We start from the raw sequence: 16,206 nt of genomic DNA, 5'->3' as shown, positions 1-16,206 counted from the left end.
ACTAGGCCGCTGCACCCACTGGTACGTATGAAGGCTAAACCTGTGGTGGGATGGGCTGGGCTAGGCTGCAGCATCCATCCGTTCACATAGATGAACTGAGCAGTCAGCTGCAACCACCAATACATGCATTGGCTGGTGCAGGTGTCAGACTGAACCCAGCCCTGCACTAGCTGGTGCACACAAAAGGCAAGTCTGAGGTCTTCTCAGGCAAAGTTTAGGGGATTCCCCAAGTGGATCACTGGATTCAAACTCTGGTCACAGGAAAAAAATCACAAGATAGATGGTCTGACCTTGAAGAGCATGTACCAGGATGGCGCCTCTCAGTTACCAATGCCTGTGCAGTGAACAGCATGCCCAAATGCACACAGGCGACATGACAGCTAGCTCATCTAGGCAAACAGAAGACGTGCAGTGTCTCATCAGAGGATGGAAAGTAGAACAGCTTAGACAATTCTGCTGGTCAAGCTTGGTAGCATGTTCCTGGGTCTGTAAAGCACTAAGGCAAACTTGGTCAGGAAATAGACCTCAGAAAAACTGGAAACCAAAGCATTCAGTGATGACTCAAAAATCCAATGAGCAATTAATTATTCCAGAATCTTTCTTCTTTCATCAGTATTACAGGAGAATATAATTTAGAGAAGTGTTTTGAATAACAAATGGGTTTGTCTCCAATTTGTTTTCAAAAGAGGAAAGTCCTATCTAAGATTGGATAAACTAAGACCACTTCCTTTTTAGCAGATAGCATCTCTGATCCCATGGGAAATGAGTACACACACCAACCCTAAGTCTGTCAGATTTGCAATGAATACTTTAACAAAACTACAGGGAAATCCTTTAAAAGGGAAACCAAAAAGCAGGGTTTAAAAAAAAAAAAAACAAATAGGTACCAATGGACTCCCACTATAACTCTACCAGTTAAGAATATAAAAAGAGAAGAAAAATATACACTTACCAGATGGAGACATATATTCTGCATTTGCCCTGCAAACCACTTTGATGGGCAGATTACACATTTGCAAAAAGGCCTGTAAATCAACAGAAGGGTAGTAAGCCTGGAGAAATCAGACACATATTTGAACAGAACTTTTTATTCATTTCTTTCTTTTTTTAAAAGACTTATTTTTACTAGAAAGTCAATTACAGAGAAACACACACACATATATTTGCAATCTGGTTCATTCCCGAAATGGACTCAATAGCAGGAGCTGGGCTAGTCTGAAGCTGGGAGCCAGGAGCTTCCTTCAGGTCTCCCATGGGGTTGCAGAGCCTCAGGGCCTTGTTTTTCCAGGCCACTGGCAGGAAGCTGCACTGGAAGTAGACCAGCCAGGACTAAAACTGCTGCCCATATTGGATGCCAGCATCACAAGGTGCAGCATACTCCGCTGTGCTACTGTATGGCCACACTCACTTCTAAATCTAATAAATAGTTCATACATTAATTCTCTTTTGGAAAAGAATGAAGGATTTTATTTTCACTACAAAAATAATTTAACTTCAATACTAGTGAATACATTAAGTTAAAACACTTAAGTATGTATCACTTTTTAAAAAGCAAATTATTAATACTTATTACATTAGTTTACAATACGGGCCTGGTGTGATGGCTCAGTGACTAATTCCTCAACTGGTGTACACCAGGATCCCACAATGGTGCTAATTTGTGTCTGAGCTGTTCCACTTCCCATCCAGCTCACTGCTAACAGTCTGGAAAAGCAGCAGGAGATGGCTCAAGTCCTTAGGCCTCTGCTCCCACATGGGAGACCTGGGAGAAGTTCCTGGCTCCTGGCTTCAGATGGGCTCAACTTTAGTCATTGTGTTCATTTGGGGAGTGACTCAGTAAATGAAAGATAAATCTCTCTGTCTCTCTCTCTCTTTCTCTCTCTCTCTCTCCCATACTCTTCCCTGCCTATGTCTTTCAAATATAAATAAATCTTAACAACAACAACAAAAAAGTAGGTCTCAAACCAGGACCCACACAGGAGGCCAACATTAAGGCATCTTAACATACCACACACAATGTCAACTCAAGAAAAAAACTACTCTCTGTTTAATGCACTGACGTTTTGGGTTTCTATCACACACTGACAGACTTATAGCTAATTAATTCACCTATTACTACTTTTTCTACATTTAAATACAACCTCATCTGATGAAAAATGTACTCATCTGCGTTGAAACAGAAACTAATAATCCCATAAATACTATTTTCTGTTTTCCCGTTTTATAGCAGTATAGTGAGTCCTACCGATCCACAAAAATGGACATATATCTGATCATGTGGACAGTTAGATAGAAAAAAAGAATCAGAATAAATGTAAACAGTTCTCAAAAATCCTTAATTAGAAGAAAAGGAAGAAGAGAGAAGGACAAATTCCTTGGTATTGACACACATAGCTTCCAATGATGGAAACTTAAGATCATTTAAACACAAAGGCAAAAGGCAGTAAAAAGTGAAATTAAAGCCAGTAGGATTGTACGAGGTTCCTGTAAAAGTAGAAAGAACAGCTGAAAAGGATTTTCTGTCAGTTTTTGCTGCAAACAGGAGACTTCCACCATAATACAAGGATTGATACGGAATCAATGCTGACTACAAGCAAAGCAAGAAGGACATGAAAATCAGGAAATGCTCACACTTCACTAAAGGGAGCAGAAATCATTTGCTGAGAATGATAGAATTAGAGAAGACTGAGACTCTAAAAGAACCATTTTATCTCCTCCAGGCCTAAATTATATCCAACAGTTAATTACAAAACTATTTAATGTACAGTATTTTTACTAAGCTACAGGCACAGTGGTATGCACATTAATCAATATTTCAAAAAGCTACATTTCACTAAAAGAACTAAGCAAAGTTAAGTTCTATAAATCCATGCTTCCTTTTTAAAAAAAATATTCATTTTTATAAAGATCTGTTTTATTTTTGTATTGGAAAGGTAGATTTACAGAGAGAAGGAGATCTTCCAACCATTGGTTCACTCTGAAATATCCACAACAGCCACAGATGAGCCAATCTGAAGCCAGGAGCCAGGAGCTTCCTCCAGGTCCCAAGGCTTTGGGCCGTCCTCAACTGATTTCCCAGGCCACAGGCAGGGAGCTGGATGGGAAATGGAGCAGTCAGGACATGAACTGGTTCCCATATGGTATCCTGGCAATTGCAAGGTGAGAATTTAACCACTAAGCTACAGAACCAGGTTTCTTGCTATTTTATTATTTAAGAAAATAAATAATGAATTTAAAAAGACATCACTTTGGTACAGGGATTAAAGCCCTGGAGTGTGATACTGGCAACCCATATGGGCACCAGCTCAAGTCCTGGCTGTGCCACTTAGGATGCAGCTCCCTGCTGATACACCTGGAAAAACAATAGGAGATGACCCAAATGCTTGGGTACCTGTCCTTGTGTAGGAGACCTGGAAGAAGCCCCTGGCTTCTCACACTGATCCGGTCTAGCCCCAGCAGTTGCAGCCATTTAGGGAGTGAACCAACGGATAAGAGATCTGTGTCTCTCTTAGCTGTGTCTTTCAAATAAGTAAAAAAAAAAAAAAAATCTTTTTTAAAAACCAAATCCCGGCGGCCCCGCTTCCCATCCAGCTCCCTGCTTGCAGCTCCCTGTTTGCCACCTGGGAAATCAAAGAGGACAGCCCAAAGCCTTGGGACCCTGCACCCATGTGGAAGATCTAGAAGAAGCTCCTGGCTCTTGGCTTCAGATAGGCTCAGCTCCAGCCATTGCAGCCACTTGGGAGCGAATCATCGGACAGAAAATCTTCCTCTCTGTCTCTCTTCTCTCTATATATCTGACTTTCCAATAAAAATAAATAAATCTTTATAAAAAATATAAAAGCAAAATCTTATCATGAGTGTCTTTACCAACATAAAACTTCAAACAAATGCAACTGTTGACTTATCTGGCCATTTTACCTTTTTCTTGCTGGATGACAGAAACCTCTGAGAAGTTCCAAAATAGTATTTTCACTTCCAATATCTTATTCAAACAATAGGCATGATATACCAACTAAAATATATTATACTTAATAGTGATCTCATATAAATTTTAACAATGCAGGAAAACTGATCAACTCTTACTATTCAGGACACTTTATTTCCAACTAACCCAAAGGAATGACAACATAATTTGAATAAAGAACTAATACATTTTATCAAAATGTTTCTTAAGAACTTCTCAAAAGATCTTATCAGATTTTTCTAAAAAAAAAAAAAAGATTTGTTTAGTAGAAAGGCAATTTCAGGCAGGGAGAGCAACGGCCAGGGCTGGGCCATGTGAAAGCCAGAGCGAGGGGCTTGCTCTGGGTAACCCATGTGTCCCAGGGCTGTCCTCTGAATTCCCAGGCTCATCGGCAGGGAGCTGGCTCAGAAGCAGAGCAGCCACAGCACAAGCCAGTCCTTTGACATGAGATGTCAGCATTACCGTGACTTAACCCTGTGGACCACTATCCTGCCCCAGAATAAAGCTTTCCCACTAGCTGTTCATCATGGTGGCTACTAGTCTCTGGTTGCTTTCTAACCTAATTTAAATGTATTAAGACTGAATACATTTTAATTCAATTTCTGACAGTCAGTAGGCATATTTAAAACAGTCAACAGTTTCTAGGGCTAGCAGCTACCACTGTATTTATTAAATGGTTCAATGGCACAGACACAGAATGTTCCATTCTCACAGTGGTACATAACAGTGTACACTGGACAGTATGAGTCTGTAACAATGCTAACCAGCGCATAACAGCAATCTTAGCAAGAGAGGCTGAGGATTATAAAAATATAACAGCACAACAGTACAGTCCACAAATACTGTACAAGCAAACAATTAAGTTTTGACAGTGATGACAATAAACACAATATTTCTAATTACAGAAAAAAACTAATACAGGGTTACTCATCTGTTGAGCAACGGCTAAAGCAATAAAGCAAATTTACTAATGTGTAAAACTTAGAACTGGTAAATGAATAAGCTGAAACTCCAGGCAAGAAATACATCTATTCTTTGAATATAAATTAACTGAATATCTAAATGAAATGGTAAGGGATTTTTAAAACTATAACAAATATAGATGCACACAGAACAAAATAAGCAGTACCTGAATTCTAAAACCCTGAGGTCTAAAAAGTTTGACGAAGTTTTAACATACTAAATAAACACATTTATCTCTCTAAAGTTTCAAAACACGTATTAAAATGATAGAAAATCAGGAAAGGCACAAATACAGAAAGGCCTACAGAATGGAAGAAGCGGCAAAAGCAGACCAAAGATGTCAACCAGAGATTTATATGTAAGCCAGAAAGCAGCTTTAGCAGGGCAGAGGAAACGGAAACCTGAGTGCAGCAGAAAAGAAAATCAATACATTTACATCACAACAAAGAAGATTCCAAAATTGGAAGCACCAACTAGCACAGAGGGCAGAGGTGAGGTGCGGGATGCAGAGAAAGCTCGGGTGAAAAACTGTACAAATACCAGAGAACCAGCCCTCCCTCAATCTGGCAGGAAACAGAAGTTTATTCTCTGACGAAATCAAACCGAAGAGACTCCTGACCCAGGGCCGCGAGCGCAGGAGAAGGCAGGGGGGCGAGGCGGCACAGTGAGAAGAGCAAGGGTAAGGTGAAGGACATACACACCCACCGCAGCGCTCCACAGCACCTCTTCCTCAGCAGCTCCCAAACACGCGATACCTCTCCGGCGAAAAGCACATACACACACTGCTGGGTTGAGTAGGGCAGAGAGTGGAGTGGGGACAGTGGGCAAGACAAATAACACCACAACGTACCATTAGTCTACTATGACACCCCATGTAAATAAGGACTTCATCTCCCCGTCAACATTTCAGTTCCTCACTCTTAATTATCAATTGTTAGCAGAGATCAATAATTGACACTATCAAACACAAAATGTACAGTCAAGCAAACCACAAGAAATAGAAGCAGAAAATCCAAAAAACAGGAAATAACCTCAATGAAAAGTTAGACTAGTTACTGTGTATTGGGTACTGACTGCTTGTCAAGAATTTGCATGAGAATCTTGCCCTATGAGACAGGTATAACAACTACTATGAATTTAAGATGAGAACACAGAGGAAGAAATAATAAGAGATGATTAAGCAAGGAAATGAAAAACGGAAGGCAGGATCGAAGGGGGAAAAAGGAAGTCCAGCGCCTGGTCTGGTACATACATAACAAGTGATGACTGCTAGCTCAATGAATGAAAAAAACACATGACAATGTGAACAACAAATTTTTTTCAAGATTCATTTATTTTTATTGGAAAAGCAGATAAGATTTGTGGACAGAAAGAGAGACAAAAAGATCTTCCACCTGCTTGGGTCCCAAGGTTTTGGGCCATCTTCCACTGCTTTCCCAGGCCACAAGCAGGGAGCTGGATGAGAAGTGGAGCAGCTGGGAAATAAACTGGCGCTCATAAAGGACTCTGGCATTTGGAAGGTAAGGATTTAGTCATTGAGCTATCATGCTAGGCCAGTGAAAAACAACGTGCCCATTGTAGTCAACATTTTTTTTTCTTTTTCAAAGATTTATTTTATTTTTATTGGAAGGGAACTTTGGATTTACAGAGAAAAAGAGAGAAAAAAAAATCTTTTTGGTTCACTTCTAAAATGGTTGCAGTGGAAAGAGCTTAGCTGCTCTGAAGCCAGTAACCAGGAGTTTCTTCTGGGTCTGCCATGCGGGTTACAGGGTTCCAAGGCTTTGGGCCATCCTCTACTGCTTTCCCAAGCCACAAGCAGGGAGCTGCACAGAAGGGACAAGAACCAGAACCCATACAAGATGTTGGAACTAAAGCAATATATTTTAAATGAGAGCTGGCATTGTGGTTTAACAGATTGGGAGGCCACCAGAAATGCCAAAATTCCATAGAGTCCCCAGTTTGAGTCCCAGTTGCTCCACTTCAATCCAGCTGCCTGCTATTGTGCCTGGGAGTGGAGAAGATAGCTATTGCAGCCATTTGAGAAATGACTTAGAGGATGGAAGATCTCTCTCTTTCTCACCCTCTGCCTCATAACTCAAATAAGTAAAATAAATCTTTAAAATTTACATGCAGTTAAATCTCCAATAATGAGAAACAAAAATAAAATGCCGTGAAACCATTAATGTAACATTTATAGCCTTTAAAAGCAAATAATGTCACTCTTCAACTGGACTTTAAGATTTATTTTTATTGGAAAGGCAGATCAGATTTACATAGAGAAGAAGACACAGAAAGATCTTCCATCCACTGGTTCATTCAAATAGCCACAATAGCTGGAGCTGAGCAGATCCAAAGTCAGGAGGCAGGAGCATCTTCCAGGTCTCTCCACGTGGGTGCAAGGTTCCAGGGCTTTGGGCCATCCTCTACTGCTTTCCCAGGTAATAAGCAGGAACCTGGATGGGAAATGAAGTTGCAAGGACACGAACCAGTGCCCACATGGAATCCTGGCACTTGGGTGGTGAGAATTTAGCCACTGAGTCATTGTGCCAGATCCTCAACTGGAATTTTCATACTAAAGTCCAAAAGACATTTCTCATCTGGAATCCTCTATAAAGACTACCAAATAACATTAAAGCAATATATACTAAATGTAGAATTGCCTTTTGTGTGTTTGTTTCCTCTTAAGTCCTATGCCTAAACGTTATAGTTGGGCTGTACAAGACTAGTTTATTTGTTCGTTGTGAAGATTCATGGTGCACTAACTTGACAGAAGAACACAGTTTTGAATATATAAGAAGACAAATCAATACATAATTGAAAATACAGGAAAATAAATCAATGCATATTTGAATATACAGGAAAACAAATCAACACATATTTACTGAGCACCTACTATGTATCAGGGACAATATAAGCACAGAGCACAGAACAGTTAACATAAAGTCTGAGAGCTTGCAGAGTTTACATCCTAACAGAGATACATAACAAGCAAATAAACCGGAAGATATGTGTGGTAATTCCTGCTACTTACACAGTTAAAGAGTTATCTGGGTATGGCTATCAAATACAAAGTGGTCAGGTAAAGTCTCAGCAAAGGAACTTGTGGATAAACTTAAGAAGGTCTGGAAGTAAGCCATGTACCTACCCACAGGAATAGTCCAAGTTCAAAAGCATAAACAGGTTTGTGTATCAACTGGTCCACTTTAGGAATAGTGTTAATTATATAGGAGTTAGAACATTAATAGTAAAACATGCGAGCAGAGAGGAAACCAAAAGTTCATGCAGGGACATTTGTAGGTAACTGTTTTTACTTTGAGTGTGACAAAGAATCATCAGAAGGTGTTGAGCTGAGGATTCCGGGAATCTGACTGACATATTAAAGGACTACAAACAGCTGTACATGGATTAAACTATAGAGGGTATTGCCATGAAAGCAGGAAAACCAGTCAGGAGTGCTTTGTAATGACTCAGGCAAGAAATGAAGATAACCTGGAGCGGGGTGGAGGGTGCGATCAGTCATGGAATGTAGAAACTCAGATTTTGGTTCTGTATTTCTAAAATAATTTAAAATGTTTACTTATTTATAAATTTAAGAGGGAGAGAGAAGAGGGAGAGGAAGGAAGAAGTGGCAGGGAAAAGACTGCCTACCTGCTACTTTATTCCCCAAATACCTTCAACCACCAGGTCTGGTCCTGGCCTAAGGTAGGAGTTGGAACTCTGTCTGGATCTTGATCCATGTGGGTAACAGAATTCCAAGCACTTGGGCCATTAGCTGCTGTTTCCCAGACACATTTGGCAGGAATTTGGATGGGATCTAAAGAAGCCACAACTCAACTCCAATATGGGATGTTCCAAATGGCAGCTTATGTGCCATGATGACAACACCTTAGCTATATTTTTAAGAGAAGATCAAGAGAATTTGCCAATAACTCAATGTGGACACAGGATAAGAACTCCCGAGACAATTCAAAGTTTCTGGCACACACAACTACAAAGACAAAACTGCCATTTCCCAAGAGAGGAAAAACTGAAATGAGCAGGTGTGGTAGTAGGAAAGGAATATAACTTCTGACAGGAAATGAGTAAAAACAACTCTGCTCTTTTTTCTGAGAGTCAAAATTGTTAACTAAAGGTGCAGCTATATGTTCTGAAAGCCAGATTCTTCTAAAAGAAAAAAAAAAGGTTTATTAACCAAAAAAAAAAAACAAAGTTGAAAAAACAATGCTAACATCCATATGGAAACAAGAGATCCCAAATAGCTAAAGCAATCTTAAACAACAAAAAGAAAGGCAGAGGCATCAAGACACCAGATTCTAAGACATCCTACAGGGCAGTTATGATTAAAACAGCCTGGCGCAAGAACAGACATGGAGAGCAATGGAACAGAATAGAAACCCCCAAAATTAATCTACCTATCTAAAATCAAGTTATCTTTGACAAATAAACAAAAATTAATCCCTAGAGAAAGGACAGTCTGCAAGAAACAGTGCAGAGAAAACTGGATCTACACATGCAGAAGTGTGAAACAAGGTTCTTACCCCACACCTTACACACACACACACACACACACACACACACACCTACTTCAAAATGCATCAAGGACCAAAATCTACAACTTAATATCATTCAATTACTAAAGGAAAACATTAAGAAAACTCTGCACAGGCAAAAATTTCTTAGAAAAGACCCTAGAAAAACAAGCAATAAAAACAAAAGTAAACAAATGAGATTACATCAAGTTAAGAAGCTTCTGCACCAGAAAAGAAACACTCAACAAAGCGAAGAGGCAACTGAGAATAGAAGAAAATACTTGCAAAATATGCATCTAATAAAGGATTAATATCCAGAATATATAAGAAGCTCCAGAAACTTGGCAACAACAAAACAATCCAGTTAAGAAATAAGATAAGGATATGAATAGGCATTTTTCAAAGATAAAATGCAAATGGCCAACTGACACATGAAAAATGTTCAAGATCACTAGCCATCAAGGAAATGCAAATTAAAATCAAAATGAGGGCCCGATGTTGTGGCCTAGCAGCTATGGTCCTTGCCTTGCACATGCCAGGATCCCATACGGAAGCCAGTTCGTATCCCAGTACCCCACTTCCCACCCAGCTCCCTGCTTGTGACCTGGGAAAGCAGCTGAGGATAGCCCAAAGCCTTGGGACCATGAGCCCTTGTAGGAGGAGGCTCCGGGCTCTTGGCTTCAAATTGGCTTAGCTCCAGCCATTTCGGCCACTTGGGGAGTGAATCAATGGACGAAAAAATCTTCATCTCTGTGTCTCTTTCTTTCTGTATATCTGACGTTCCAATAATAATAAAATAAAACCACAATGAAGAATGAAGTTTTAATCCACCCCATATAGAATTACTACCATTCAAAAAAATTTTTTTAATAAATTGCTGGTAAGTATGTAAGTGAAAAGGCACCTTAGCACACTGCTGTGAAATGTCAAGTAGTACACTCACTATGGGAGAGAATACAGAGATTCCTCAGAAACCTGAAAATAGAACTGTGTGACCCAGCCATCTTACTCCTGGACATTTACTGGAAGCAAATGGAATCAGCAAATGGAACAGTTGCCTGTACCTCTATATTTATTACAGCTCAATTCACAATAGCTGAGATAGATCAAGCCAGATACCCACCACGGAAAACTATTCAGCCATAAAAAAGGATGAAGTTCTCTCTTTTGCAACAAATGGATGCAACTGGATACCATTAAGCTTAGGAAAAATAAGCCACTCTCAAAATCATAAATATCACAAGTTTTCTCTGTTAAGTGGCAGTTAATATAGAATACAAGTATATATATATATATACATATATATATATAAGTGAAACAGACATCTTATGATATAAATGTCTTTTTTAGCCCTTGTTTATTTTCCTATGGAAATATGGTATTCCTACTTTTTACCTGCTGAATATTATGGTCAGTGGTGAACTAGGCCTGTTGAATATTATGGTCAGTGGTGAACTAGGCCTGTGATTATGGGGAAGATTATAATTACATCTTTGCAAAAATGAATTTTAAAAAAGGGAGCTAAGGCTAGGACTGAGCTGGAAGAGGGAAGAGATAATGGGTGAGAAGTATGGTTATCTTCTTAGAACTGTACCTATGAAATATATGAAATCTGTTTCCTTCATATTAAAAAATAATAATCCCCCCAAAATTAAGACTGTCAATCTCAAAGACCATCCTCTCCCTTGCAGACACAACTGACTGAAGTATCATTTCTGCCATCATTTCTGTCATCACTTTCACACAGATAGCACCATCAAGGTGTTAAGAAATGAGTACAGCTACAGATACTGTGCAGAATACAAATACAATGAAAGACAATTTCTGGTTTGTTCTTTACTATTTCCTACATCCATGATCTACCAATGTCAAAAACTAAAAAGTCAATTTAACTTCTTGGCTTAGTAAGAAGCTACAGTGGCAGGTATTTGGTCTAGCAGTTAAGATGCCCACATGCCACATCAGGGTACAAGTATAAGTACCCGGATCCTGACTTCAGCTTCATGCTAAGGCAGACCGTGTGAGGCAGCCAGTGCTGATTCACGTGACTGGACTCCTGCCATCCACAAGAGAAAACTAGATTGAGTCCCAGGTCTCAGCTTTGGCCTTGGCCCAGGACCAGTCACTGACAGCCTTTTAACAGTAAACCAATGAGTAAGATCTCAATCTACTTCTCTGCCTCTCAAATAAATAAATATTTTTTAAATCATGCTTAGAAACTTTGAGATAGCAACACTATGCTGTGATTGTATTAAAGTTTGTAAAGCTTCAGAACTCAGTTGAGAAAACAACAAAACTGACTCTTCTGGATGACTAGCAACACAATCAGCCTGATGCTGTCTCCTAGAAATGAGATCGCTGTCCCTGTCATCACTGAGAGTAACTCAATTACCTGTGGCTGAATCCTAAGCCACGTCACTCAGCCTGAACAACATCAGCACATTTCTACCCCTTCAGTAAACATGAATTAGGTAATCTACCAGTATCTAATGAATCCTGGAAGACTATACATATACATCTGAGAAACAGGAATTTGTCATATCAATCTTCAGAGTCAGCATAGAGTATGAGGCGTTAACAGAACAGAAGCCTCCCTGGGACAGAGCTCGGGCTAGAATCCTAATGAATTTCTAACCTGATAAATTTTCTTTATCTCATAAGCTTTCTCATTTCTCAAATAAGACAATTTATTTGGCATTTCAATTGAAGTGCTATATGTAAAACACTCTACAGAGTTCAATCAATATAAAATATTATTAATATTTAGTACAAAGGGATTCAAAAGGGCTGTAGAAAACTGAAATTTATAGGTAACATGCATTTCCATGTAATTTTTGAAGCCCTTTACAGTAACAGTACTAGCAGTAATAAATACTTGTTCATATGCATGGGAAGAAAGTCTACTTGAACTTAGTGACTTTTTTAAAAAGCTATTACTATTCAATGTCTTCTTATGAGAAAAAGATAACTTACTACATACCAGAATTTAATTTTCTCTATTTCTCTAAAAACAAAATAGCAAAATTATGCACTAACATAAAAAGCAATAGTGAAAAGATAAAGTAATATAATTTTCCCCAAAAAAGGTTCTTTTGAAAGTAATTAACACAAGCCAATGTATGACTCATACATTTTCAATGTTTATAATTATATAGGATCTTTTCTAACAAAGTAGAAACCAAATGACGTCAAGATTACTTTGAGTAATTTTTTGAAGTCCTGCATGCTGGTGAAACTGATGGATGAACTGCTAAAAGATCTATGAATAAGAGCTCCAGTAGGGCTCCCAGACCACATGTATCTTGCTCAATACTCCGTCCTCTACACACAATAAGTTATCAAAATAAGTCATAGACATTCCTAACAACAAATACAAATATACCTTAAGCCATAGAAAATTAGTAGGCTACCATAAAGATTAACATTTTACAATGGCATAGAACCAAACCTCAATGCTTTAAAAGCTTAGATGTTAGGGCCCACATTCTGAAAGCAATAGAAGATAACCAGAATAGGATTAACTTATTTACAAATTACAAATTACATATAAAAAGATTTACTACAAGTGAAACTTGTGGGGTCAAACTTTTATGGAAAACAGTTATAAAATAGTCAAAAGGCACACAAAAAAATAATCTTTGTAACCTAAGAAACTAAAATGATAGTGGAGTTTACTAACCATTTAGACCTGAAAGGAAGCTGCTTTTTCTGAGTTCTTCCTATTAAAAATGGCAACATCTGTTGCTTACAGAATATATAATTAAACATATATAAAAAGAGATAAATAAGAAAAAAATTAAAGTCCTCAGGATAAGTGAAATTACAGATGGCGATATACTCATATAATTTCATTTTAATGAACAGTGATAATACTAAATCATTTGTTAATGAGCAGTACCAACTATCTTCTTTATTCCAAAGAATAAAATGAACATTTCTCTTACAAATTACTTACAATAATATGAAAACTCTTTAACAAGAATAAAAGCAGCACTGTTTGCCAATAGAAGCAAAATAATTCAATATTTTGAACAATTATTAAATAACTTTTAAAAGATTACAGTGACTAACACTATGGAATTTAACAGATTACAAACATGGCTTCTAAATTATATAAGTCATATTAATAGTCCTTCAGTCAATGAGGGACAATCCCCTGCAGTCCAACCAGGTAAAGCTCTCCTTAAAAAGCAGATCTTGGATTTTCTTCTTCAGGACAAAGCTTCTATTCATTTTATAATTAAATTTGAACAATTCTATGTAAGAATTCACTCAGAACTATTCTCAAGCAGGCAATGCTATTTTCAGGGCACAAAATGGAAATGGTTCTGAATATTAATTCATATCCTGTTTCACAAGGGCACAAAGGGAAATCTGTGACAACAACTGAAGAATTATTTTCCACGTTCCTGAAGAGGCATGTTTTAAAATTAAAAACCATGAACAAATCTATCCATGAAATAATTCATTTTTATATCAAACAGCTGCAGATCGTGTAATTGAAATAATGTATCTAAGGTTACAAATAAAAAGTGTTAGGTATCATTCTTAAAGTGACAGATTAAGTTCCTAATCCAGTTACTGTAATAGCCATATTTGTAGTTTAACATAAATTAAGACCTTAATTATATTTGTGACTTTTTAAACAAAATAACAAATTCCTTTGTACCTGTGAATGTAATTTATAGCAAAGCCAAGTTCATTTTCCAAACCAATCTATTTCACACTGCAGAAGTACTCTGGTATAATGGTGTAATGCAATTCTTGTTGTAGAATGTTGAAAGAGTAGATCCACTAAAAGCACAGAAGAGGTTTGAAGATAAATGAAGATGCTATTCATTCAAGGGTAATTTCATCTTAGAACTATATGAAAGATGTTTCACTCACACGAGGTACTGTACGGCCTCAAATTTAAGTGTATTTTCAGCTCAAATATAATGCTGCTAGATCGATTATGTTGATACTGTGTATCTAATAATGAAGAATTCTAGCCTTTTTTTGCTTAGAAAATTGACTCATTTTTTTAAATCTTACTACTACATCTTTATTGTTCTGTTTAACAGCAGCAATTTTTTTAATCCTGCTTGCTATTCACTTTTTAAAAACAACAACAAAAATGAGTATGGTTGCTACACTAACTTGCCATCTCTCACAACTATAGGAGTTTTAATTTTTGCTAAGTTAAATAATACATTAACAAATCATTACCCTGTATAACCATTTTACATTATTTAACTAATTACTAAAAATGGCAATGCTAATAGTCACCTAATTCTATACTGAATACCCAATGCTTCATAGCCACAAATCCTTCAAGACTAATTTAAATGTTTTACAAACACCAGTCCATTTTTATCAAGAGACTAGCATTAATATGGTTTTTTCAATCTGCTAAATTATGTTTGCAATTTAAGTTCACAGTTATATATACTTACATCACTTCAGGTATTATAAGTATAAATCATTGTTTGCTTTAAATACTTCTAGCATATGAATAATAATGCAATGTAAGATAATCAATATACAGAGCTTAATAACAAGAAAACATCTGCAACCTCTATTTTGCTTCTTTCAACACTAAGAACACTTCATAAACTCCCTTATCTGATCAATGCTCATTAAAGCCTCTTTGCCCTTAGCATTCCTTTCCTTCTCCTAACCCTCAGAGTAAATAAAAATAAAAGCTTCATATTGAAGAGGACAGTAAAAATGAGACAAGCAAACTATTAAAAATCTACAATTTCCAGCTTTATAAAACTTTTTAAAAGCCATATACCTTCCAAAATTCCTTTTCATACAAAAATTGTTAATTCTCTACTATAACACATCCACTGGGTTCAGCCTACTTTTATTTATATCGGGCTTAAACTGATACTTTATTTTTTTTTAAGGTTGAAAAAAATTTATTTTATTTTTATTGGGAAGGCAGATATACAGAGAGGAAGAAAGAGAGGAAGACCTTCCATTTGTTGATTCACACCCCAAGTGGCCATAATGGCTGGAGCTGTGCCGATCTGAAGCCAGAAGCCAGGAGTCTATTCCAGGTATCCCCTGTGGGTGCAGGTTCCCAAGACTTTGGGCCATCCTTGACTGCTTTCCCAGGCCATAAGCAGGGAACTGGATGGGAAGTGGAGCCACCGGGACACGAGCCGGCACCCACATGGGATCCTGGCATGTACAAGGTGAGGACTTCAGCTGCTAGGCTACTGTGCCAGGCCCTGCACAGGCTCTTCACCAGAAAAAGTTTTCATGGGTTTTATTTATTTTTTTATCATTATTATATATTTTTTTAAATTACATTGCATTATGTGACACAGTTCTATATAGGCACTGGGATTCCCCCCACCCCTCTCCCAACTCTCCCTCCATGGTGGGTTCCTCCCCCCCCCCCGCCCCCACCCCCCATTGTGCAACCACAGTTCAGGTTTAGTTGAGATTCCTTCATTGCAAGCATACACCAAGCATAGAGTCTAGCATCTCATTGTCCGGTCAAGTTCAGTGACTTCTTGGGGAGACCCTCCCCGGTCCCAAGGCAGAGCCAACAGAGTAGAATCCCGGTCAATTAAAAGCCCCGAAATAACATCAGCAACAATATATAACATTAAAGGATAAATTGACAAAGTATTGAGCAACCAATTTGTCAAAATTGGATGCATGGTCTTAACAACTTCCTGTGACTATTTCAATGACATTTCAACAATTGAGGTGCAAAACAGTTTTAGAAGGGTGTGCAGAGAAATCTTCCATACC

General features: G+C 37.9%; 1 protein-coding gene across 2 annotated transcripts in view; it reads right to left on the bottom strand.

The window, feature by feature from the left end:
- MTX2 (metaxin 2) overlaps positions 1 to 16,206 on the bottom strand; it is a 71,209-nt gene that overhangs the window by 16,881 nt on the left and 38,122 nt on the right. The window contains exons 1-2 of one of the 2 annotated variants that reach the window (XM_040971778.1): positions 14,126 to 14,496; positions 953 to 1,025 (exon numbers count right to left, since the gene is read on the bottom strand). In XM_040971778.1, the coding sequence (XP_040827712.1) occupies positions 953 to 1,013 (61 nt within the window). In that variant the 5' untranslated portion in view covers positions 1,014 to 1,025; positions 14,126 to 14,496. Of the gene's footprint in view, positions 1 to 952; positions 1,026 to 14,125; positions 14,497 to 16,206 lie in introns of those variants that run through there. The other variant, XM_040971777.1, reaches the window with a different exon arrangement.

Source organism: Ochotona curzoniae, unplaced genomic scaffold (assembly GCF_017591425.1).
Source record: "Ochotona curzoniae isolate NIBS_2020 unplaced genomic scaffold, NIBS_Ocur_1.0 contig_2210, whole genome shotgun sequence".
Taxonomy (NCBI): domain Eukaryota; kingdom Metazoa; phylum Chordata; class Mammalia; order Lagomorpha; family Ochotonidae; genus Ochotona; species Ochotona curzoniae.
The sequence above is the reverse complement of the archived record's forward strand: the minus strand, read 5'-3'. Positions and strand labels throughout refer to the sequence as shown.